Genomic DNA, 26159 nt, shown 5'->3' with positions numbered 1-26159 from the left:
TATTATAGTAAATAAAGTAACTTCTTATAATAGCGATGCAATTTTGCGTTCTATGCATGCCTCATAATAAACTATTGTAATCAAATTTTGCAGAATTTCGGTACATGAGGATAATCGTTCGAAATTCCGAAGGCGGACTTTTAAAAAAAAAATGAATTATCAAGTCAGTAAAATACGTGGTAAACATATTTTTTACTTGTTTAACTTGCTTTTTAACTGTAACAGTTAACTTCATTTTGCGCTTTAGGCGAACCTCTTTTTTTAACCACAGTCTACACGCTTGCGCAGGCAGCTACTGAATAGCCGACAAACTTGCTCTATCGGAACTGTTACAAAAAAAAACTTTTTAACGAAGTCGCGAAACCTCTTTTAAAAAACGTTGTGAAATGTAAACAAAAATGTAATTAGTCTTTTGAGCGAGTTATTGTCAATGCAGTAACTATTGATTACTCCATAATGATAATTAACTAAAAAGTAGAGTAAACTAGAAAAAACGCGGTGTTAGAAACTTTATTTAACTTGAAACTAAAGACAATAAGAGAATCTTAGACACACAACAGTAAATGCGTTTTACGCTTTCGGTATAAGAATAATTATCATACCTTGACAAAGTTGTCCTGGGGACAACTTTGGCGACTTTGCTTGCTTGTGAAATCGCTTCGATGCGATAAAACGGTAAGAAAACTCACTTAAAAAAGATGTAAATGGAGAAGAAAATCATTCAAAAAGGAATCTATTTTTCTAAAATTATGCACATGTTTTATTACATTAAGCCAGAAGTTCGCAAAACAGGCTGTCGAAAATCTCCTATGTTTTGAAGGTGGATAGACATTGTCCTTATTTATGCTCATTCATGAATGAGGATATTAGAGTGATACAGATGTTGACGGAAGTTGTTTTGCACGCGTGTGCGTGTACAATAACCGGCACGCAATGCATGCAAAGGCGGTGACGTTTCAGTATAGCAAGTCAGTATGTTTGAAGCCCAGACAGACTGGGAATAGACCTTTTGGGCTTTGTTTGTTTGTTGTCCCATTTCTGACTATGTGATGTTACCCTTGAGAATTACTTCACGATATTCAGAGAGTTAAAAGGAAATTCTCTAGGGAGCATCGTGTGATTTGTGATGGGCAATTGACACACAAAGCTAAAAAGGTCTATTGTTGTGAGTGAAAATGTGAGCCCAAAAAGCAAAAGATATCCAAGTAATTAAACACTGAAATAGACATCGTTGATTAAAGTTGATAGTTTAGAGACTGACTCATTTGCTATAAAAGGGGGAAAGGAGTTTGTCAAGTAAATAAAATTTTACAATAATTTCCTTTGGATGGTATTTTTTATTAAGTTGTGCATCCCAAGGTAAGGTTAGTTTCTAACCAATTTAAAAAAAACGCAAATATTGAGCTACTTTGATCACAAAATTGACATTTAAACTTGAACCATGCTAACTAAATGTCTTTCATTGTCACTTTGTTACATGGAATGCAACATAGTATGCAACTGTACTAGAAAGCCAGGAAGCTGTTACAACTTTGGCAGAAAAATACTGTCTTGAAATAATGCATCTTGATTAACTCTTGTTTAAATGCAGCTGATATTTGTCTTCACTGACTATACAATCTGTGATGCAGGATAAGACCAATAAGTCCAAAACATTGTTACTACATTTTAGAGGTAATACGACACTACAAGTGAAGTCCAGCAAGTAAGGTTGATACAGTATCTTGATGTACTCTTGTTTAAATGCTGCTGAAAGTTGTCTACACTGACTGTACAATCTGTGATGCAAGATATACAGTCCAATAAGATATGTTATCATTTGGAGGTGATACACACATACAGTACAAGTGGACTCCAGGAAGTAAAGTTGATACAGTGGTGAGCCAGTGAAGACCTCCGATTGAAGGGTCTTTTCATTGGTGAATCCGGAGATGTTTAACACAGTTTCTTTTCAACTTGAATGTTACCGCTACATGGTTGTTGCTGTGTGTTGTTTCAATATCTGTAGATAATAATGTAGATTGAAAGTGTTGGACATAACATGGCAATCAGTGGATTCTCTGAAGACTGTATCTTGTGCATTTTCTTGTTGTTTTACATTTCTGTTCTGTAAACATAATAAAAGAAAAAAAATAATTAAAAATATTAATAATTTTTTAACAATAACTAATACAATGCACGTGCAATATTATGAGGTAACATACATGTATTTATACCGGTAACTTACATATCACGACTACGTGTACATGTAGATGCAGGGATGTCGCTAACGGCCGGCTGCCAGCCAATTTCACCGGTTAAAAGACTACTTATGGTAAATACAGCTGAAATTTCACATGAAAACCAAGACTTAGATAAACTTTTAGTGCTACGAAGGCCATAAAAGCCAACTGGCTTGTTGATGAGCCGGCTTAGTGTTTTCTTAGCAACATCCCTGTTAGATGTCACATCGATCATTATTAACATACATGTGTAATTACATGGACCAGAACAACAAATAACTACATTGTGTACTGTTCGTATACTTACCTAATAAGTACAGTTGCAATATGGTGGGTTTGTGACCCAAAGGGTCACAAGGAGGGGTGTGTGACCCAAATGGTCACAAGGGACTCAAAGGAGCCGTTACACAAATTTATTTAGACACCAAGGCTGATGAACTACAACACCTTAAAATGTAACACAAGTAGATACTAAATTCATTTAAATTTTCTTTCTTTCTGAAACACATACTTTACATGTAATTTATGCTTCCTTAAGACCTAATAGTGATCATTACAAATTTCTCCTCACAATGTCAATACTAAATTAAGAGAAGAGGTTAGGAGAATTACACTGTAATAAAATGGTCACTCACACTCACTCACTGCCCATTGTGCCCACTGGCACGTAGGGCAGCAACAAAGGTCCTCCACTGCTGTCTGTCTTTGGCCAGCTGTTGGATGGTGTTCCAGCTTTGGTTTAAGCCCCTCAAAAAATATAATGGTCACCAAAGGGAAATTGCTTTGAACTTTTAACAAATTCTCCAAACAATTGCTATACGAAAATGTATGGAGATCAGTCAGGAGAATTTGTATGTGGATGATGGGGCATAAAAGGTTAATCATTTACTAGTCATTATAGCCTACAAAAATGTACATGTTTCTACTCTTTTTTGGTTGCTATCCACACAGCTTTATGGTCACTAAAGTATGTCTCGAGAACACCAGTTTGGACTCTTGATTCATTTAGATTTGTATAAATGTGATCAATTGTAGTTCTGTTATCAGTGGTAAAGCTTGAAATAAGTTGTTTATATCCATATGTTACAATCATTTGATTATGTATACTGCTGTTTTGTACACCATCATTAAAATCAATGTTAAAATCACCAAGTATTATATGAAAACGTTCTGTTGACATAATGGAATGAAGTTCTCTCAATGCTTGAAGCAAATGTCTCATTGGCACTTTTGGTGATCTATAAATGCCAGCAATAACAACATCTGGCAGACATTCAACTTTAATAATTGTTATTTCAACTCCATGCATATTTTGACATTTAGGATATTCATCATAACACTGAGCTCTGGTATAAACTGCAGTTCCATAGAATGGTCTTTGTGTATGCAACTGCCTATCAAACAATGCATCGTTTCTAAACAAGGAGAAGTCATTAATTTCAAATTCGTCATTTTGGTCAAACACCCACAATCTAGTTTCAACAAAGATATTTATATCTGCTGCCTTAACATTGAAATCATTTTTCACATCTGATATGTGCTTGTGAAGAGAACGTGCATTAAGAAAGACTATCTTGACAAAATTCTCACCAATGTCTGCAAGGGATATTATAGACGGCTGAAGATAAGCTGCTGTTCGCAATCTCTGCATTTCATTCTTAACTTTGTTACTCACAGTTATCTTTTTTTCATTGAGATTCTTTATATGCAATCCATCAATGGTAGTAACTCTGCTTAATGCAACATAATGAATGTGAGGAATAGCTCTTCTTGAAGTAAGATCAACTACAACCTTGGTTTCAGTGTCACCCTGAGAACGGTGAATAGTTTTTCCTGCAGATTGCCGTAAAGGAAATTGTTTTCGAACGATCTGAGCAGCTTTACCTCTTCCTACAAAAAATGTTACACAAACAGGTTTTATTGGTGTCCAACTCTGCTGGATATTATCACTGTAAAGGCTTCTATTTTCATTCCGAGTTTTCTCTCCAACTTTAGCATGATCAAATTCAACCCAAACAATTCCATCAGGACAATCAGAATTTAGCAGACTAATAAATCTCACTAAACCTGCACTACCATTCGTAAGACCATCATCCAATCTGATGTTTTGACAGACCTCAATCCTTTCATTTTCTGCAATTGCAAGACAGGCTGCTAATTGCATAGTTTTTCGTGGATCATCTGGAACCTGTTTCAATAGCCGTGCCTTTAATTCCTCAGACTGAGCACCAATGACACTATCAACTGCCTTGACAATAAATTTTCTGCCAGCTGCAGAATTATAAACTGACTTGTTAAACTCATCAACTCTGTCATTTTGAATGAATAGGTGGGGAGCATGTCTGAGATAGTTCTGATCAGGATCTTCAACGATTCTTGCTCTCAGTATATTCAAGTCATTCTCAGTGTGAATACCCTCACGCAGCCGGTTAAGAATTTCTGCAAACTCGCGACTCTCTCTTTGACGCATAATTTCATGTAATTCAAACATCTGAAAATGTTTCTGCCACAGATTAGCTGCTAAAGGAGCATAATCATTCTCCAAATCTTCAAAAACATAGCCATCAAATACTGGTTGAAGTTGAAACAAATCTCCAACTGCTATAATACTCACTCCTCCAAAATCATTATCTGTACCTATGATATCTTGGAGTCTTTTGTTAATTTGAATATTAAACATGGAATTTCCTACCATTGATACTTCATCAATGAAAATTATCTTCAAACCAGCAAATTTACATCTCAAGGAATTCAAACGACTGGCATCAAGCTTCTTATAAATCTTTAAGGACTGGTTTGCTGGCACTGCTAATGCTGTATGGATTGTACTTCCTTGAATATTATAGGCAGCTTTACCAGTCGGAGCAACTAGAATAGCTGTAATTTGATGAAAATCAACACCAGCTCTTGTGTTTAAATATTTGTAAACTGCTTGAAACAGTACTTTAGTCAAGTGAGATTTTCCAACTCCAGCGCCACCAGAAAGAAACAAATAGAAGGGTTCACTGGTTGTCTTCACAAGGTGTAAAACATGGTAGAAAAAATTTAACTGCTCGACATTTAGAGAACGAACAGCTTCCCTATACTCTTCATCTGGCAATTCATCAAATGAGATATTATGTTCATAATTACTAGTAGTACTAGCAGGAATTCCCAGATCTCCAGAAAGATCATAGTTCCCTACTTCTTCTGTGTTGCATACATGTTGACATTCATTTTCTGCAAGGTGACTCAGTTCTACATGTTGTGTGTTTGGAGCTACACAATCCCACATATCATCAGTGCTTTCTATAGTTTGTACATCATCTAATGCTTGCTCTAGTTGTTCACTACATGGTGCATACTGAGCCATTTGGTCATTTATCTGTTTTTTCAATATCTGACACCTCTCCATGTAATTCTCACAGTCTCCTAGCAAATCAGTATTTTCATCTCTCCAAGCAGTAAATAACATTAGCAGCTCACGATAGTGCTTTTCAGGATGACTTTCTCTATTAAACCATACACTTCTTATTACCCTAGCTTTTGACCGCTTCTGAGGTTCTTTTTTGCCCTTCTTTGATGTCAGCTCATTGCTACATGTATCAGTAATGTCTTTACCAACATCATCTTCATTGTTATCATCATCAAATATTTCTAATGGCAAACCATCAACATCAGTATTTTTGGATTTTTGTAGATTTTTAAGGTTTGAATTCCTATTGTCATACCAAGCGGCCCAATCAGCTAATGTCACATTCTCTAGACAAGATGGCTTTTTAGTATACCTTTTTATCAAGCCACCTGATTCAATATCTTCAGACTCATCTTCTAGCTGCTGTATGTCATCCATCGATTTCAAAAGACACACTCTTTCATCTGGTAAAGCTGTATTGATAAACACCACTTCACAAGAGGAGCGTCGCATTGGTAACTGAAGTACGATATATACCGCCTCTTGTGCACTTATTTCAACATTGTTTAAGAATTTGTTACCGATGTCACGCACTTGCTGTTTAATACTCAAATTTCCTTCTCGAGCTTCCTCACATGCTTTTCTCAAAAGTTCACTCATACCTCTCTGTGCCTTTGATACGTAAGAAACAACATATGTTGCACAAGAGTAGATATCTAGGATAAATTGGACATCCATGTTTGCTCTCCATGCAAGCAAGCAGTGCTTGTTATAATTATTGATTCGAAGTTCGTTTGGCTTTCGTTTCAAAAAAATTGTTGCCCTACTTAGGGAAGATCGAATAGCCAGAATATATTCTTCTTCAGCGACCGCAAGTTCATTAAGAAGTTTTTCAAATGAAATATTCTCTCCTTCCCTCATAGTATTAAGTTTTTCATTGATTTCTTTCCAAGTAGCCTTGTGTTGATTCAAAAGACTTGTATTCTCAATGTCACTTAAAGGATACAATATTTGAGTGCTTTTCATTGGAGGCTGAGGAAAATTAAATCTGCACTGTTTTTGAAACTTCTTTTTACAGGTAAATGAATGTTTATGTTCTTGACGAGAAACTAATTCATCTAGTTCACAGCCACTTGCAGGTTTTGAACAAGAAATGATTTTATCAACAAATTCACAAACTTTTTCGTCTGAATCTTCACCAAACTTTGGTGCACCTTCAATCCATAAAAGCATATGAATGTGTGGCGAGCCACGTTGTTGAAATTCAACTCGATAAAACCAATCTGCTATTTTCCCCAGTGGTGCACAATCACTTTGCAAAAATTTTACAATTAGTTGCTGAACTTGGAAATCAAAATGCCTTGCACATGTGACGGGATCACTTTGAATTAACCTTGACTTTTCCTCCCATGACAAGGCATTTAATTCATCATCTCTGTATACTTGGTGATCAATTAATTCACCTAACATTCTTAACAGATGATTCCACTTTGTTTCAGCTGCAGAAAAGCTACAAAAAAGTGTCGCAGATCCAAGTTGCCTTATCATGGCAAATAGATCTCTCTTAGACTTCTCAAAATATGGTGGGGAACCACGAAGAGCTCTTAGAAATCGGTACCCTTCATTCAAATGAACTAATTTGTCTAAAGCACCTTCTTTTTTTAACTCGCCTGCTGTTAGTCTCTTTCCATTTGTTTTATGCTTTCGCAATGCAATCTGGCACTTGCCTAAAATTATTTTCATTTGCAGCTTTTTCAGTTTAAAGAAAATATTTTCCATACACTGAGCAACTCTACGATCAGAACGCCTTAACTCTGATTTGCAAATGTCACTATAATACACAGGTACATTTCTTTCCTTATTATCTGCTCTTGCGTGACCACAGAATATACCAGGATATGCTAGCTCTTCGCAATATTGGTCTTTGAAAATACTAATTGGATGATTGCTTTCACCTGGTGCAAAGTTCAAAACCTTTTCACGTTCACAATCTTCTACAAAGTCCGGGGATGTTAACATTGTGTCCAAAGTACCAGCACACATTTCAGATTCATCCACTTCATTCCAAGGGTCATTTACCTCCATTTCAGTTGGACAGGAATCCTTACAAAGATCTCTACTAGATAAATGCACATCTGTTGCACTAGATAAGCACCTTGATACATTCAAAGTTACTGGTATACCTACTAACGCTTTAAGAGAAATAGTGTTTGCTAATCCATACCCTTTCAAACATGTTTCTACAAGAACAACATTTTTGGGATCAAGCATTTTATATCTGAACAGTTTGACCACAACGGAAGTACTTACATTAGCTGTTGCTTCACTGAATTGAGAGGATGCATTATCTTCCATTGGTGGTAGATCATGTACAATGGCCATGTGTTCACTAAAAAGTGATTGCTCTTTTTCCCAGGCACTACACAAAGAACAAAAGAAAACCACTTCATTACTATTACAGTCATTTTTATGAAAAAATGGAATATAGTTACTCTCCTCACAACACTCAGTATCAGTTTCTACTCCATGATCATACAAAAAATGATTTTCTAAATTCATTGAGTCTATTAAAACTTGTTCACAGTCAAGGCAAATAAAAACTTTACCAAATTGAAATGAAAGCAATCGACTGTGTTCTGAAAAAGATTGCACAGTGGTATTCAGTGACTTAATTGAAGCTATAGGTGTATTGTTTTCTGTAAGGTTGCTTGAACTGCTGCAAGCACTATCATTTGACATGTCATTTTCATTAGACCCTGCAAACAAACCATTCCAATCTGGGTCCAGTTTGATACTTTCTTTCTTGTAAAGTGCACCATTTTCAGTCAACCACTTAGCTGCTTCAAAAACTTTGGATGGTCTTATGTTTTGAGACAGGACATAGTTCTTGTATTTTAATTTTCTCTTAAGCTGCACTTTGATAGTGTCTGTTTCAGTTGATAGTCTTGGTAAGATATTCACAGTATTAACAACATCAGCAGGAACATTCACTATGTTGCCATGAATTTTATATTGCTTTCCCCTAGCTGCTTCGTGTATCTTTTGAAAGATCAATCGTGGTGATACAAGCCTCCACTCTAGTTCTGTTAAGTCTAAATGGTCAGGTTTATGTGGAAAACTCATTTTATTCTGGACTGCACATGGAGGCACTTTATTCTGCTTCAGGTGATTATAACATGTATGACAAACCCATTGAGCTGTACAACACTGTTCATCTTTTCTTATGCATCTTAATACAGCTTCGTTATTAAGTTTTAGTACAGTATCAGTTCTGACAAGACTATGTTTGTACCATAACTGCTCACAACATGTGCAAACAAACGTTGGCCCTGAAGCAACCAGTTCACGAAAAATAACAACCAATTCATCACAAGATTTTTGTGTTTTGTCATTATCACAACCCTTTTTGGCCTTGTAAGCTTCTCTTCTTTTAATCGACCTCTCCTCTTTTTGTTGTTTAGTTTCAGTTTCCTTTACTCTTTGTTTTAATTCCCTTTTTGTCTTTAATCTTTTTCCTCGTTGCTCTTTGGTTTCAGTTTCCTTGCTTTTCCTATATCGTTCTCTTCTCTCTTGCAACCTATTTTCTCTCTGCTGTTTGGTTTCAGTTTCCTTGCTTTTCCTATATCGTTCTCTTCTCTCTTTCAACCTATTTTCTCTCTGCTGTTCGGTTTCAGTTTCTCGTCTTTTTCTCATTAGTTCTCGATGCTTCTTTAATTTATCCTCTCTTTGTTCTTTGCTCTCAATTTTCTTTTTTTTAATTCTTTGTTCCTTGGGCTTTCTTAACCTATTTTCTCTCTGCTCTTTGGTTTCAATTGCTTTTTTTCTATCATACTGTTCTCTATACATTTGTGACATATTGTTCCTTTCACCACATGTTTCAGCTTCTTTCCTTGCAGTTTTCTTTTCTCTAAACATCAGCAAGCTTTCTTTGTGTTCTTCTGATTGTGCTTGTTTTCTCTTTCTGCTATTGTTAACTACATTTTCTTTTCTTATGTCTGATTCAAAATTGTGACATTGACTTTGACTGCATGATCCCTGGCACCCTACAGTGTTATCTGTTGTAGAAAATGGTACACTTAGAGCACTAGAACTTGTGTACCTGCAGTTTTGATTAACTGATAAATTTTCAACTTTCATACCCAACACTTCAAATGGCACTACATTCTTTTCTCTGTAGAAGTTTTGCAGATACTGCACCATTTCCTGTACACTAGTAAATTCCAACAGTACTGCTGTTCCATTTGCAGCAATGTTACCATGGATATCTCGTGAATGAGAATCAAAAATTCTATAATTACCTTTGTTGTCAATAATAATAGCAACCGTATTGATTTCAACAGTCAACAGAAAGGCATCATAGTCTTTTATTAACATATTTAGTACATGTTGCAATGGGAAAAAACAGTCTCTTACATCAGACATGTGTAAATCGCCAGCAAAACTGCTGCTAAAATTAATGGAAAAGTTTTCGTCATTTATGGACAATGCAGATGGAATCTCAGATAGCAACAATCTGTCTTTCCCTACTGACTTGCTAATATGAGAATAAAGCACATTGCCTTGAATCAAAACTTCATTTAGCTGATCTCTTGACCACGATGCATTATTTTTACAATTGTAAACAACTGCAGTTAGGCACATCGCTACGCATTGGTTGCCAGCATTTCTTCCAAACAGTGCAACATCACCTTGATTATAGTCAGCCGTGACAGTTTTTGACGAATTCACAACGTAAAAAGGGCCAGGATTCATCTCAACATCATTGGCAAGTCGAATCAACAAGGGAATATAGAAACGATAAAGACAAATTTGTGTAAACCAAAGCCTAGCGTAATAAGCCATTTGCCATGAACGGATTACTCTTTTTAATGTTGGCAGATATATCGCTTCCAGGTAAAACATAAACAACAGCATAGACCAGAATTTCCCTTTCATACGATCCGAGTATTCTTTGGCCTTCAAATGAACGTCATGTAACCCCACTGCTGCTCTATATTGCATTAAAGACACCATAACCTACGGTAGTTAATACACGTTCAAGCAAATAAAACTTAGATAGCTCACCTTTCTATCTTTTGCAATCTCAGCAGTTTTGATAGTAAACTTCTTCTGTACTGATCACGTCTTCAGTTAAGCTCAAATCACAATGTCGCCAGATGACAAATATTTCAATTCTGACAGTGTCTATATTGCTTTCAATGGTTATATTCAGTTCAACTTCAGTTATGACAGGACAGGGTCTGACCAAAACAGCTCACCGACACGTAGCGTAGAGCTCGATGCGTAAACCACAATTTATGTAGACCCTCGACCTATCTCGTGTGCGAGTATGTCGATTAAGCTGTATGTGTGCACTACGAGTTCTTTATGTGTTTGTAGGTGAGCGCAAAAATATAACAGCTACAAATCTTGAAGTCAAGGCTTCTCGCTACAAGAAAATACTCACAAGTTCACAATCGCGCGACCAAGATGGCGGACAGGCAAATACAAATACCTCACGTGACCTGTCGCATGTGCTTTGTTACCAATCCTCTCTCCTCTCTCTGTTCTCTACGATATCGATACGATATTTGCCTTTTTTCTCGATATCGATATCGATATCGATATTATGACGTCCCTTTCGTACTGACGTCATTGGTATGTCACTTGATTTGTTTGACCATACAAAGGACAGTCCTGGCATTATAAATATTAGCCAGGAATGTTGATTTTTGGTCTTTTTGTTTCACTGTGGACTAGATCAAGTCAAGGCAATAGAAAAATGCAAATATTGACAAGAAAATCAATATTTGTTTGCGCAAAAGTGCATTTTTAAACCTCAGGTGCTGACCAGAAGACCGCAGGCTCAGGTCACGTGTTCAGTATCGAAAGTGCGATATTTTTCGAAAGTATCGATACTTTTCAAATTTGTCAAAATATCGATGTATCGAATATTTGGTATCGAGTATCGGCCCATCCTTAGTTCTCACACGAACGAACCCTCCATCGTGCCCTGGCATATAGGCGTCACCGCCTAAAAATTGTGTGGACGGAAGTTGTAGACCGGAAGTAATTTTACATGCTACCCCTCCCCCCTTAGTAATGTCCAAAATAACTTCAATGAAGCTCAGATGCAAATGTGAAAAGAAATGAAATCCTTATATAGTGTAATAAATAAATTTACATGAAATCACAATTTCGGAACTTCTAAAAAGTGCAACGTGAATCAATGTTGTCACCTTGGAAGACCCATAACGGGTTTGTTTAAACATGCGCTGACACACGCAATTATTAAACTCCCTCGTGGCAGACGGAAGTAATTAAAAAAGCAGCTATTTCAAAGGAGGAATAGGTTTTCATTTTCAAAACCATAGTAATTTATTCTTCATTCCCTTGTTAGTGACATTTCCCCTAAGACACGATCGAAAATTAACGACTTGCCGGCTGGTGAGTGTGTTTTTCCGGTCACACAATGTGATCCGTAAGTTAGATGAAAAAAGACATACTGTATTTATAAACATTGTTGACGTATGTTTATTTTCGGTTCATGGTACGTGTAAACATACACGTCGGCGTGTTCGCCAACTGAAAACGTCACGAGCCAAAATACGGTCTGTTTAAGCCCGTAAAATGGTAAAACATTCCTTTAGCTCGTTCATGCTGCGGAGCACGTAATAAACGAGATAATTAAAATCAACCAAACCTGGACGGAAGTTGTAGACCGTGTCGAACTCCGTGGGCATAAAATAAGGGTTCGACAAAAACCTTCCAACCCCCTAAAACGACCAAATAACCCAAACGGAGCAGTTGAGTACATTTTCTTTATTTTTGAACAGAAGGTAAAATTTTATTTTGTTACGCGTTATTTTTATCTCCATACAATCATGATGTCTTTGGAGCGCTTAATTCTAAACCACCTACTAGTGTAACACAACAACGCGTACCTCAGGTAGTCACGTTCCACTTGGCCTCGTATCGTGTTCTTACTTTGTTTGACTTTCCCAAGAAAATCACCTACGCACCATTTCTTTTACTTTTCATTCGCGTTTTTGAATTATTACTTACCAATGTTTTAGCTGCTTCAGTGCAAATTAAATCAACTGTTAGCAATTTTAGTGTATTTCGTAATTATGTCGCAATTGTACAATTTCCGCGTGATCATGATCATAACATTTGATCAGTATCACAGATACATGACAGGAGTGTCTTCAGTACATTTTTTACACAATCCTCCTATAGCTTGTGCACCAACAAATGGTTTATTTGCAGATTTTGTTATTACTTCGTCATGCTTTATGGGAATAGGTAATGAAAGCTGAAATGGTAAATGTCTTATTTTACAGTCACCCAGATTATGTGAAGGATCTTACATTCTGGGGGTAATTCTAGTGAAGAGGAATGAACCCTGGTTTTTATGATAATGCAAAACGACCAGAACAACATCTATCAGGAAAGGGGAAAAATAATTATGGCACCAGATCAGGGTAGTGGAAGAGGTAGCAGTGCTCCTCCCATAGCCCCTTCATCTTCACAGGCACCCCACCTGCTGCTAAACGTCTTCTTGCAGCAGAGACGACTCTTCTCGCCGATCTTCATCATGACTGAGTTGCAGACATTCATTTACAATGTATCTTAAGTAAGATAAGAGATGCCTTGAAACCCCAAAGATAAAATATTAGCAATAGTGGTGGTCTCACCATCCTTTTTGCCCAACTGTTGGATTTTAGGGGTTTGTGTGTCAGGCCATGGCAAACTAAATACCGGACTAAATAAAACTAATCCAATTAAAACTAATTCAAGAAGGCATGCAATCCAATCAATTACCTTTTAAAGATTTTCTTCAGTGATTACTGATTGGCTATTCCAGCTTGGCCCTACCCTGGGTGCCAGAGGGTTTTTTCTTTTTTGCAGGATTGCTATGTCGCCGCAAAAAAACCCTCTGGCACCCAGGGTAACTTGGCCCTTGCTATTTCGAACTGTTACTTGCCTCCCTTTAGCACGGTTTACATTCAGTTTATTTAAAAACCCAAGAAAACATGAATGAGCTGGCTCAGGAGCCCTTTGATTTCTATTTTAATATGTTTATTTTCATTTTTCTGGTGGATCAAGGGGGGTGGCTAGCCACGCAATCCACCCCCCCCCCTGAATCCGCCGCTGCCGGGTGTTTTAATTGGGTGTGGTAAAAATTGTTACATATATATGTAGAATCACACAACAAACAATGAAAGCCATTTGCACATTGATATTTCATTGTCGTCCTTTATTGTCGTTATTCATGATCAATTGCTGATGATCATTGTCTAACTGGTACAAGACGCCCATCAGTGGAGCCTTTAACACGATAATTCTTACGTGGATTTGCCGAGTAAGGCAGTTTTCTTGACTTAGCTATCAGTCGTAGTGTCTCGCCAATCATTTATTTACATCTTCCTTCGACACAGACTGATTGCCACCCACTAACACAAACGCACGATACTGTTCTTAACCTCGACACTCAGGTTTCAGTCTTTCCCGTCACGCACATGGATCATAGACTTGCTCCAAGTTGCTCGTTTGATTCGCAGGAGACCACTGGATACAGAAACGGAGGAAGCGCGCGGGCACGACGCACGGACAAATGAATTTCGCGCGGTCACTTGCGCGCGATTTCAAAGCGAGCTTACTCAGTAACTCTATCGACACGAAACGAGCGACTTGGAGCAAGTCTAATGGATCACTGTATATAGACTATTTCAGGCGTTTGCGGCAGTTAGTTGGAAAACAGCGGAATGAACAGTGAGTGAACAAGATACTGTAAAGATACTTTGTCGGAGAGACGGGGCATACGTCCCGCCAATTTCGGTTTTCGCGCTGCTCCCCAACTTATGTTCTTTAATTAAGTGTTACGGAAGTAACATTGGTGGAGAATCCGGGAATGTGACAGGGGCTTTTGCGGGGATATAGTTCTATGGCTAAGCAGGAGGTGCCCTGCTACCTTCCGGGATCTTTTATATCAAGTGAACCAAAACATTATCAAGGAACATGGTGTTGGAGATCTTGACTCACTCGCTTACATGCAGAACTCAAAGTTATTACAAAAAGGACAATTGTCATAAACGAGTTCTAGGCAATAGTGTTTCGACAACTCAGTTTGAGTTACTTAAGCTATGCAAATAGGAAACTTAGTCACGCCCTTTATATATAAAACCTAGAGCTCATTTCTTATGCGACGGCTTTGTTCTAAGAGCAGGCGAAAAGCACCAGCTAACACCTATACACTAGCTTTACGACAACAGAATATTGTCTTGTTTAAAATCTTATATTTTACCCAAAAATGGTCAAAAATGTTCCGTAACACTTAATTACAGAACGCCTGGAACAGGCTAAACTTATTGAGCTATATTTAAACACAACAGATCTAGAAGTTTGAGATGAGAGGAATTGAGAAACACGAACAGCAAGCAGTGTGTTTTCTGTATTTTCAAATGTTCTTATGAAACTTATTGCTGTACATGGCTTTGTGTTCAGTTTCATAATCTTTTATAATACAGGTTTAACGTGCGCGAAACTATCAAACACGGTTTTGACTATATTTATTTGATGCTCTGTTTAGCAAGCCTTTTAGCCAATTAGCGCGCGCAGAGTCCGCACTGTATTATAGTTATCTGGAATATATGGTAAATGTGTATTTGATAAACATTCAGCTGGAGTAGAAAAGCAAGAAATAATTTTTCATGAAATAAACACAAATTTCAAACATGTTCATCCCGTGCAACATTAACTTCAACCCTAATTTCTATATTATTCTGTCCCAAAATTCTGAAATTCTTTTTTTTTTGTTCTGTATGTACCTGTTTTGTTTTGTAATTGAGTGCTGTACATAACTTTTGTTTTAGGTTCATTATCCTTTATTATATAGGCTATATGTGCGCAAAACTATAAAACACGCTTTTTGATTCTATTCATTTTACATGTATGATCCGATAAGCAAGCCGGCTTTTAGCCAATCAGCGCGAGTAGGGTGCGAACTGTATTGTAGTTGTCTGGAATATGTGGTAAATGTGTGTTTGATAAACACTTAGCTGGGGTAGAAAGGCAAGAAACAATAAGTCATGAAATTAACACAAAACATACATTCGCGTCAATTTAAGTTGTGTTTATTTCGTGCCAAATTAACTTCAACACTAATTTCATATTATTCTGTCCCAAAATTTAAAAATCCTTTTCTTTGTCCTCGATGTTTCTATTGTTTTTTCATCAATTGACCTTCATATATTTTATATATGGTTATTATATTATTATATTTGGTTTATTAATTTACTGCTCTGTTGAACTATTCACAGTATAGGTTTTTCTCCCAAAAGTTACAAAAGTCCCAGTTGAGTTTGTTTTCTTTCTTCACTACTTAAATCATCATTGACCCAGGCCCCATCACTTTATTTTAAACAAAAGTTCAGCAAAGTGACCTGGCATAAATCCATCAAAGTGATAATCAGGGTCGAAATGGCATTCAAAAAAAGTAAATGTCACCCCTGCACAGCAGACATCATTAAGGGGATCCTTCCCGGCACAAGAGTCTGGACCATCTATTACAGCCTCAATACAATACTTTACATTTTTCTTTAACAACACTGGAAGATCCAATAAAACATCAAATGTGTGATAATAACCATACGCACACTCTTTGCTAATGGGCGTAAAATTCCCACTTTCAGTGGCCAAGACAGAACCATCATTAGTACTACATATTTTTAAGGTAACTGCATAATTTCCACGATAACCTAACAGGCAAACACCATGTAACATAATATCTTTGTCCACTGTCACTTGAATAAAACTAGGATACTCTGGTTCATTTGCCCAGTAAGAACCAGGAAAGAATTCTCTGAACCTGCAACATCGAATAGGTGAACCCATTCTTTCAGTTTCCAGGAATCCAACTGGTGAAGTAAGAGTGGAACTGAAATATTTCATCATGTGATTTGTTTCTTTTTCTGTTAATATACTGCTGTCTAGAACGACCTCCATGAATTCGCTCTCCTCCATAACTGGGAAACGAATCATTTGGAGAATCTGTTCTCCAAGGACTTGTCTTTTGACAGTGCCGTCCGCTTTAAGTTGTTGCCTTTTGCATTCTTCTTTTGCCCAGCAATCTACAGCCTTGAACAGCTCCAATTCTCTGATTGTCAGTGTATCTCGTTCCACAAGTTTTTTGAGTAACGATTTCTCGATTGTCACGAATTCACGTGTTTTGATAACCTCGTATGTCTCTCTGTCAATGAAATCCCAGCATTGATATACAAGATAATCTTTTCCGTACTGGTGAGCGTGTCTTAACACACAAAACACGTTCAATGAATCCAGATTCTTTCTTAAATATTCACTACATTCGTTTGCCAGGCAAGAAATCATGTATTTCTCGGCCACATACAACACTTGCATCACGTTATTTCCGTTCAAGCAAACTTCATCGGTGTAGATGTAACGGAACAACTCCAACATACCTTCGTATTCACAGTCAGGGAGATCAATATGTTCTTTGGTTTCGGCCATTTCACTGCAAAACATGGCAAAAAACACAGGACTGCAAATCGACAACAAGAACTTGTGAGCTGGAATTTCCATCTTGCTTCTCTTGCTGTCACGCTCTCCATATTTTTGGGACGCTTGTACAACAAATTTGACGTCACTTAGGGTGTCGCTATTAAACAGAAACTTACATCTCTCTTTATAGTCTTTTTGCCAGTTCTTTATGAGCGAAGACATAATGGTTAAATGCAGAAAGCACGAAATGGTGAAGTACGAGAATCCCAGAGAAGGGATCGATGTCAAAAAGGGACTCGTTCCCTGTCAGCGGTGTTTGGGACAAGAAAAGATTGTTGTGTAACATACATTAATGTTGACTCTGTTAACATCGGAAACTTCTAGCACTAAGGTAACACTTCCCATCCCTTATCCAAAGATAAAGGCAGGAAAGAATAATAGCTCAGTTGCTTTCCCAAAGTCAGGGCAAGAGTGAATGTCTGTGTAGCTTATACAACACAATCTAGTTTTTCAAAGCCACCCGCTGTACAAAAACAAGTCCGCGAACAGAAACCCACCACAGTCAGACTACAGTCGCGATTCACGACCCAGATATACCTTTTGGAGGGAAAATAAGTCATGTCTACGCTCCAAGCACTTTCGAAGAACTGGCCAATGGATCACAAAGAAAGATGCAAGTCTTTGTTTAACAACGAGATCCTAAGTGATGTAAAATTTGTCGTGCAATCGTCCCGAAACAGCGAAAATGGAGAACGTAACAGCAAGAAAAGCAAGATTGCCATTCCAGCTCACAAGTTCTTGTTGTCGATTTGCAGTCCTGTGTTTTTTGCTATGTTTTGCGGTGAAATGGCCGAAACCAAAGAACATATTGATCTCCCTGACTGTGAATACGAAGGTATTTTGGAGTTGTTGCGTTACATCTACACTGATGAAGTTTGCTTGAACGGAAATAACGTGATGCAAGTGTTGTATCTGGCCGAGAAATACATGATTCCAAGCCTGACCAGTGAATGTACTGAGTATTTAGGAAAAAATCTTGATCTATCTGATGTTTTTTGCGTCTTAAAACACGCTGAACAGTATGAAAATAAAGATCTTTTGTTTCATTGCTGGGATTTGATTGACAAAGAGACGGAGGAGGCCTTGAAATCAAATGAATTTCTGAGCATGGAGAGATCTTTTCTAAACCAGTTAGTGGAAAGGGATTCGCTAAAAATCAGAGAAGTGGAGTTGTTCAAGGCTGTAGATTGCTGGGCAAAAGAAGAATGCAAAAGGCAACAACTTAAAGCAGACGGCTCTGTCAAAAGACAAGTCCTTGGAGAACAGATTGTGAAAAATATACGTTTTCCAATCATGAAGCAGAATGAGTTCGTGGATGTTGTGCTTGACAGCAACATTTTAACACAACATGAAAAAAGTGACATCATGAAATATTTCAGCTCTACTGTGACTTCAGTAGTTGGATTCCCAAATGATCACAGAGTGGGTTCCCTGTTAAGATGTTGTAGATTCAAGAGTTTTCATAATGTTAAATACCGGTTCATCGAAAATCATCCAGATGAGGTAGACTGGTTTGTTCTTAAAGTTGACAAGGACATAATATTACATGGTGTTTCTATTTTAGGTAATGATGGTGGTGAATTTACGGTCACATTGAACATAGTTAATGGTGATGACGATGATCTTCTTGTATCTAAAACTGGGACCTATGCCTCAGAGGGAATGAAGTGTAACAGTGGATCTTATTATGGCTTTAATGTTATTTTTGATGAGCCACTTGCTGTTGAGAGAGATGTTTGTTACCTCATTGAAGCATCAGCAGAGGGTCCTGGCCATTGTGTTGGAAATGAGGATATCGATTATGCTTTTGTTTCTGGAGTGAGATTTGCCTTCGCTCATGAGGATTATTTTCCTGACCCCAATTATGGAGTACTTTCCCAAAGTATGTGTGCAGAGCTTTTATTTAAAGTAAAAGAATAACCCTGAAACAAACAGAATTTTTTTTACTGTAGACAAAGCAGTAAGTCATCAACTTTTTTAAATTAAAAACCCCTCATATTGAATAGTTTAATTATATAGAAATGAATTAGAATTCATTTACATTGGTGTTTTTTATGCTCCAATTTTCCCATGAGAAAAAAAAACAAAATCAGACTAAAATTTGTGCTGTGCTCTGTGAAAAATGGCTTTGTGGAATTTGTCACATAGCTGGTTTATTAAATTCTTATAACCCAATACAAACATTTGTACAAGAATTTCACTAGAAATGTGTTTTGTTAGTGAAGGTGATGGCTATAAACCACACATTACCATAAATACAATGAGATGCAGGGGTGGAGAGGAGAAGGAAAAGGAGGGAAAGATTAAAACTTTGTGCATCAAAGAAGTCAAAAACATGACATCCCATTATTGACTATCATTTTTCAACATCATCTGAGATTTAAAATAACAGCGCCTCAATCCCATGTTTCCAACCTTTCATTGTATCATCTAATCGGAAAAATTTACAGACAGTTCATAAGCTTAATGTGAAAAAAAGAACTATATATAAGAACTATATAAAGAACTATATAGAAGAAGAACAATAGAAAGGCAAAAGGGACCTGTCTTTACTTTACTAGGATATAGCTAAACCGGTTGTTCTTTGATTACCCTTGAGTACAGTAAACACCCGCAGATAAGAACAAGTGGATTAAGAACATCAGGCTGAAATTTGGCCAATAAAGCACCATATATATAAGAACCAATTCAGCCTGATAAGTAAAACATGTTCTTATATAAAAAGAAATTGGATGCCAGAATAAGAAAGCAATACAGAAACTCATATCAAAGTACTATGGTGTGTTGGACCATACAAAACTCTAAGAGCCATACAGTACCTTCACATATTTTATATATGGAGGTGCATGGAATTTTGTTCGTTTACACCTCATTCCTGAGCTCGTGAATATGAGGTCGTCATGTGTTGCACGCGACATTCCATACACCTCCCCTAGAAAGTGGCTTTTGTGGTTCCAAATTGCATATGATTAAGTGCAGAAGAGCTTGGGCCGCGGATAGTTTCGTAGAGGTTTACCACTGGAATATTGTCCTTTTACTGGTGAAAAGATGTAACATTGGGTACTTTTTCGGCATGTATTTATGGAATGACTGTCAAAGCCTTTGAATTTGAGGTGTTGTGGGTGAAAAATGGTAAGCTTTGAGAATTACAACTCATTTCATGAACACGGTTGATAATTAAATTAATAAAACAGGGAATCGGTGAACGGGAATGAGGAATCTCTAACAGGGGGAATCTCTACAAAAGGGAATCCCCGGGGGGGTACTCCATATAACGGCCTATACGGGGAGGCTCTGCTCGAAAGGGGTACCTTTTTCAGGTTTCAGGTATAAAAAAGTGTAGCGATTTCACAAGTTTAGGTATATGAAAGGGTATGAAAATCCGTCATTTAGGTTTTTTAAAAGGCCTGTAATTAAAATATTTTGAACAGACGCACTTTATGGCTGTATTATTTTAATTTATTAAGCGCTACATAAAAATGACAAGAAAACGTCCTGTTCTAAGGCTATGTCACGTCGTTTAGGTATATGAAAGGGGTACCTTTTTTCAGTAAAAGGTATACGAAAGGGGTACTATTTCTGTCAAAATGGTATATAAAAGGGTAAGGGGTAACAGCTTGGGGCGGAGCCTCCCCGTATAAAACTTTTTTGAGTTCCCCCCCAGGGGGGAATCTCTAAAATGGGGAATCTCTAAAGGAGGAATCTCTAAAAAGGGGATTTTCTAAAAGGGGGAATCTCTAAAATGGGGAATCTCTAAAAGGGGGAATCTCTAAAAGGGGAAATCTCTAAAGGGGGAATCTCTAAAATGGGGAATCTCTAAAAGGGGGAATCTCTAAAATGGGGAATCTTTAAAAGGGGGAATCTATAAAATGGGGAATCTCTGAAAGGGGGATCTCTAAAAGGGGGAATCTCTTAAAGGGGGAATCTCTAAAAGAAGAATCTCTAAAATGGGGAATCTCTAAAAGGGGGAATCTCTAGAAGGGGAAATCTCTAAAGGGGGAATCTCTAAAATGGGGAATCTCTAAAAGGGGGAAATCTCTAAAAGGTGGAATCTCTTAAAGGGGGAATCTCTAAAAGGGGGAATCTCTAAAAGGAGGAATCTCTAAAAGGGGAAATCACTAAAGGGGGAATCTCTAAAATGGGGAATCTCTTGCCTAGCTCCTAGGCCTCTATTTTCGTGGCGGTCAACTCGTTTCAGGTCACGTGGTCCCCGGCCGTTCGTCAAGGATACGTCACCGAAAGGAGTAGTTACGTCAGTAATACCGTGAAGGCCTGGGGGAAAAGCCGTACAGGAACTAGGCAAGGGAATCTCTAAAAGGGGAAATCTGAATCATTTTCAGGATGCTGGTTTCCCAGTCTCTGTGGAAACTCTGCGAGGCAAAAGCTGCAACTGGGGGATAAGCTCAGTCAGACTTCAACTGCTAGGATCAGAGGTGTTGTTTATTCTTGCTCTTATTCTCAGAACTTTCATCAACAACTGGCGATTAAGTACGCTCGCATTATGTCCATACTTAGGCTTTTGTACATTATGCTAGCATTTTTTCGTGCATTTTAGTGAGGCAAAAGTATTGAGCATTATTCGAGCATTTTAGTGGCATTTTCCTGGAAAATTGATTTTTTTCCCGAGAAAATAAAAGGAAATTGATTTTTTTAGAGAAAATAAAGACTAAAACTACAAATAGCTTTCTAGAGATAGTCAACTACTTTCTGTCCTTAGCCTCGTAGATGATTTTGAGGATTATGTTTTTTGGCTGTATTTATGAACTTGTAAACGTTGTTGATGTTACTTGCAACACTTGTAAGTTTTTGTAAGTGTTAACAGTTAACACCATGTTAAAAACTTTGAAATTAATTTTAAAAAAACCTTTGTATGATGAGCATTATCCGAGCATTTTAGTGACTTTTTTTGGCGAGACCGAGCATCAGTTAGTGGGAAAAATGGAGCATTAAGGTGGAGCATTTTAGTGGGGAAACAAAAGCATAATGTACAAAAGCCTATCCATACTGCGCTTTGATTGGCAAAAGGAACATTCTTTTGAAGTGTGCGAGGAAATTGCGGTGCCTTTGATAGTTAAAAACCGGCGTGCTTCGCGTTCAGAGTAAGTGAGTTGTAGCCCAAATTGAATGATAACTTTCGCTCAACTGAAAGTATCTTTAAAAGCTAACTTGAAATCGGAATATTTAATACCAAACACTGCAGTTGCTGGACAAAATGCTTCGAAACCAGAATGTAAGTGTTTTTTTTCTTTAAGCAGCACAAAAGAATTTTAAAAAAAGCTCGCAGAGCGCAAGGTGGGAAAGGGAGCGCGAAGTGCGAGAGCTTGAGGTCGTTCGCGCCGGGGCCTACTACCACCAAACCGTAAACGAGAAGCGAACGACTTTTAGAAAATCTAGTAGACCCGGTGTTTCCAATGGAGTTTAGCTCAATCCGGTTCATCTCTTGATAAGCAAATCACGCAGGACTTATTATCCGCAATGTAACTTATTAAAGGAAATTAACGATACACTGGTTATTAACGCGAATTTCCAAAATCCGGGTAAATTTTGTTAATGTAAAACTTTTAATATAAGCATCTAACAAGAACTTTTCTTAAATTCGCGTTGATGTTATTGCGCATAAATTTTGTTCGCGTTGTTAAAATGCTTCGACCGTTATATTCGGTTATGTTTAATTACCGAACCCAATCAAACGATTGGATACGCTGCGGTAGACTACTAAAATACTTTATTGAATGAAACTTTTTAATATAGTTTACAGCGCGACGCGCCTTACCGTGGCCACCCAACAAACCTTTTTTGACAAGTTAGCCAATCAGAGAGCGCGAATTTGTTTGAGCTATCCCGCCTCCTTGTTAAAAGCGCGAGTTCTAATTTTAGTCCTCGACACGAAGCGATAGAAAGAAAGCCCAGTAAAGAAGGTTAAACGCATACGGCGAAGGACGAAATGAGTCAGAGTGAGCTCTATAACTGGATCTTGTGGATTCAAAACTCCGACTAAGCTCCCTCAAATATCTACAACCCGGGGGACATTATTAAATGCGTTTTTCCTTCACCAGACAAACTGATCCTGGCCGAGAAACGTATTTTGGAAAGCGAGATCAAGAATGTCGTTGGCATGGAAGGCAAGAGGGCACCGTTGAAGTCGATAGACCTTTCTTAGTTTACCTCCAACAGTTGTATTAGCACGCCCGCAAATGCAAGTGTCAAAAAGTTTTGCAGGTCCTTCAAACAGCGCTAGCGGCAGCGCTAGCATGTGCGGACAGAATACGTGTAAAGCATTGGATAGAAAAACAATCGAGATGAAGGAAAACTTACTAGTTTTGCAAGTGCAGATAACGTCGATTACCAGTGCTTCTGGAGAGTTACAGAAACTCAAAGCTCAGCAAGAAGAATTTACTACTTTAGCCGCCGTTCGATAATTGCGAAAAATTTCGGATAATTGTAAGATTGTAATAATTGCGGATAATTTCGATAATGGTGGATTCCACCACGGTCTATTTATTTGCCAGTGTTTAGAGATCTGCTGAATGACTTCGGAGTTCAGCTGCTTTTCCAAACTCCGTAATCTCCGTATTTAAACACATGCGAATATTGCTTTCACCACCAAATAAAGGAATTCCTTCGAAAATGTCAAATGCTGGCCAACGACAAAACAAAGATCGCAATCGTCGAGGGAGTTTCAACAATTTCGCAGCAAAATTCTTTTAGCTGTTTTCAGAACAGTAGATATGTTTAAAATATTGCTTCAAAATTGATTTAGGTCTGTACCAATATAAGCTGAAATAAAATACAACCTTGTTTACAATACGATTGCACAGGTTTCGTGACAACAGCCTTGAACATTGCAGGGAGGCGGGACAGCTCAAACAAATTCGCGCTCTCTGATTGGCTAATTATAACTTGTCAAAAAAGTTTGTTGGGTGGCCACGGTAAGGCGCGTCGCGCGGTAATAGATTCCCCCTTTTAGAGATTCTCCACTTCAGAGATTCCCCCTTTTAGAGATTCCCCTTTTAGAGATTTCCCATTTAGAGATTGCCCATTTTAGAGATTCCCTATTCCCCGTTCCCCATTCCCCGTTCCTCGTCCCCAGATTTTCCGTTCCCTGGTCTTTGGCTACCTGTTCTTATACAACGCAAGGTCTTTTCACAAAGTCACCCGCTGTACAAAAACGAGGTTCCGACGACGGTTTTATATCTTTCTCCTTTGCAGTTATTTTCCCTCGGAATTTTTCACCTTTTGCATTGGGAATTATTGAAGAAAATAAGTCATGACTACCCTCAAAGCAAAGAACTGGTCAATGGATCACAAAGAAAGATGCAAATCTTTGTTTAACAACGAGATCCTGAGTGACGTCAAATTTGTTGTGCAAGCGTCCCGAAAATATGGAGAGCGTGACAACAAGAGAAGCAAGATTGCCATTCCAGCTCACAAGTTCTTGTTGTCGATTTCCAGTCCTGTGTTTTTTGCTATGGGCAAGATTTCCGCACAGCCCCCTACATTTATTATGCATACAGTTCTTTGTTTATTGAAAACAATAGCCAGAACAATAGACAGCCAGTTCTTTGTTTAAGTCTTCTCTTTGTTTTACTAACTTTCCAATTTTTTTCTAAGTCCAAAATAGTTTTAGACCGATATCGCTTCAAAAACAGGTAAAATAATTTAAGACTTAGAAAAAATAAGCGAAATTTTTGAATTTTTGCGTTAAAACCAAGGAAAATGGAAACAAATGATAAATTTTCCGCACTTTCATCGTGTTTGAAAATTAAAGACGAGCTTATAAATTGTACAAAAATCACGATTTAGGCCTTGGGGTTAGCTTTAAAATGTTGTTAGGGACAGCGAGTATGGTAAATCTGAAAACGATAATATCGAGCGAAGTAAATTCATTGCTTTACTAACTGTCTTGTCATTTTTACCTCGTGTTTTCCCTTTGAATTTCTTCTTGTCTAAATACAGTCCTCCTACTTCCCCTCCATTTGTTGCGGCGTATTTTGTCGCTCTCCTCTAAGAAATGGCAGAGAAATCGCGAAAAATATCAGCCACGGCATAAAGTTCGTCTTAGTCAGGTCGTTTTTCCTCCGTACATCGTGTATACATGTTACATAGATGGCGCGAGCAGGTCGTTTCCTTGAACCAGTTTCATGTACTGTTTGCTACGCGCGTTCATGATCCGTAGCACTTGAAAAGCGCATTCAAAGTCAACAAGCTGAAAAAATATTGCTGAAAAATATAGTAGTACTTTCCGGAGAGTATACCAAAGTGGGACATTTATATCTGGGAGGAGATTGTGTAGTGCTGGATTTTATTATGGCTTTGATGTTATATTTGATGAACCATTTGCTTTAACAACGGGCATACATGTCTGCATTAATGCATCAGTAGATGGCCCTGGCTATTATACTGGAAATGATGTTACTGATGTAGTTGAGGTTTCAGGTGTAGAATTTGACTTGAACTACTATGATGAAACAGATGTTTCCCCAAGTAGGTGTGCAGAGCTATTGTTCAGATTTAAACAATGACCATGAAAGTAATGGAAGGATTGTGACTTAAACTGTGTAGTTTCACTTACGTAGTTACTCCATATGTTGGCTTTACCAGTGCATTTTTAACCCTTGCAGTATGCAAGATGGTAACAACTAAATCTGATGAATAGAATTTCCTGCCAGACATTACCATGCAAACATTTGTGTGAGTCTTCTAGCTGTACCTATAACATTGGGTATAGTCCCCTGTTGCTGGCATATCTATATATAGAAACTATATAAGAAAGGGGTACAGTATTTTTGTTTTATGTATGTGAAATGAGTACCACTGCAGTAAAAGTTAGTGTGTGAAAGGGCAAGGCCTGATTGAACCTCCAGGCTGAGCTTCCCTTTATGAAACTCCATAGAGAACTACCCATCCCACCCCCCTTGGTGAAAGCTAAAGCCACAAAATGCACATTTGAACTGTAATTTTTTAAATCTTTGGGACCAAAA

The 26159-nt window shown here is 37.7% G+C and overlaps 3 protein-coding genes across 3 annotated transcripts; 1 reads left to right on the top strand and 2 right to left on the bottom strand.

Annotated features, from left to right (window-relative positions):
• Positions 1-2988: 2988 nt before the first annotated feature.
• Positions 2989-11638, bottom strand: LOC144662520 (uncharacterized). Its single transcript, XM_078523345.1, has 2 exons — positions 8331-11638; positions 2989-7751 (listed from the first exon to the last, which is right to left on the bottom strand). Exons 1-2 carry the CDS (start codon positions 10627-10629, stop codon positions 3145-3147), a joined length of 6906 nt encoding a protein of 2301 aa, XP_078379471.1. The 5' UTR covers positions 10630-11638; the 3' UTR covers positions 2989-3144.
• A 4108-nt stretch (positions 11639-15746) lies between these two features.
• On the bottom strand, positions 15747-17373 carry LOC144649646 (BTB/POZ domain-containing protein 6-like). Its single transcript, XM_078509199.1, has one exon. It carries the CDS (start codon positions 17338-17340, stop codon positions 16006-16008), a length of 1335 nt encoding a protein of 444 aa, XP_078365325.1. The 5' UTR covers positions 17341-17373; the 3' UTR covers positions 15747-16005.
• Positions 17374-17490: 117 nt separating this feature from the next.
• LOC144649640 (BTB/POZ domain-containing protein 6-like) lies at positions 17491-20243 on the top strand. Its single transcript, XM_078509187.1, has one exon. It carries the CDS (start codon positions 17737-17739, stop codon positions 19096-19098), a length of 1362 nt encoding a protein of 453 aa, XP_078365313.1. The 5' UTR covers positions 17491-17736; the 3' UTR covers positions 19099-20243.
• Positions 20244-26159: the final 5916 nt, after the last annotated feature.

This window comes from Oculina patagonica, chromosome 1 (genome assembly GCF_052425735.1).
Source record: "Oculina patagonica isolate OP01 chromosome 1, crgOcupat, whole genome shotgun sequence".
Taxonomy (NCBI): Eukaryota; Metazoa; Cnidaria; class Anthozoa; order Scleractinia; family Oculinidae; genus Oculina; species Oculina patagonica.
The sequence above is the reverse complement of the archived record's forward strand: the minus strand, read 5'-3'. Positions and strand labels throughout refer to the sequence as shown.

Coding starts and splice junctions, on each gene's coding strand:
- LOC144662520 (XM_078523345.1), bottom strand. CDS start 10,629: ATGGTGTCTTTAATGCAATATAGAGCAGCAGTGGGGTTACATGACGTT. Junction 7,752..8,330: donor AAATGATAGTGCTTGCAGCA/GTTCAAGCAACC, acceptor CTAGTGCAACAG/ATGTGCATTTATCTAGTAGA.
- LOC144649646 (XM_078509199.1), bottom strand. CDS start 17,340: ATGTCTTCGCTCATAAAGAACTGGCAAAAAGACTATAAAGAGAGATGT.
- LOC144649640 (XM_078509187.1), top strand. CDS start 17,737: ATGTCTACGCTCCAAGCACTTTCGAAGAACTGGCCAATGGATCACAAA.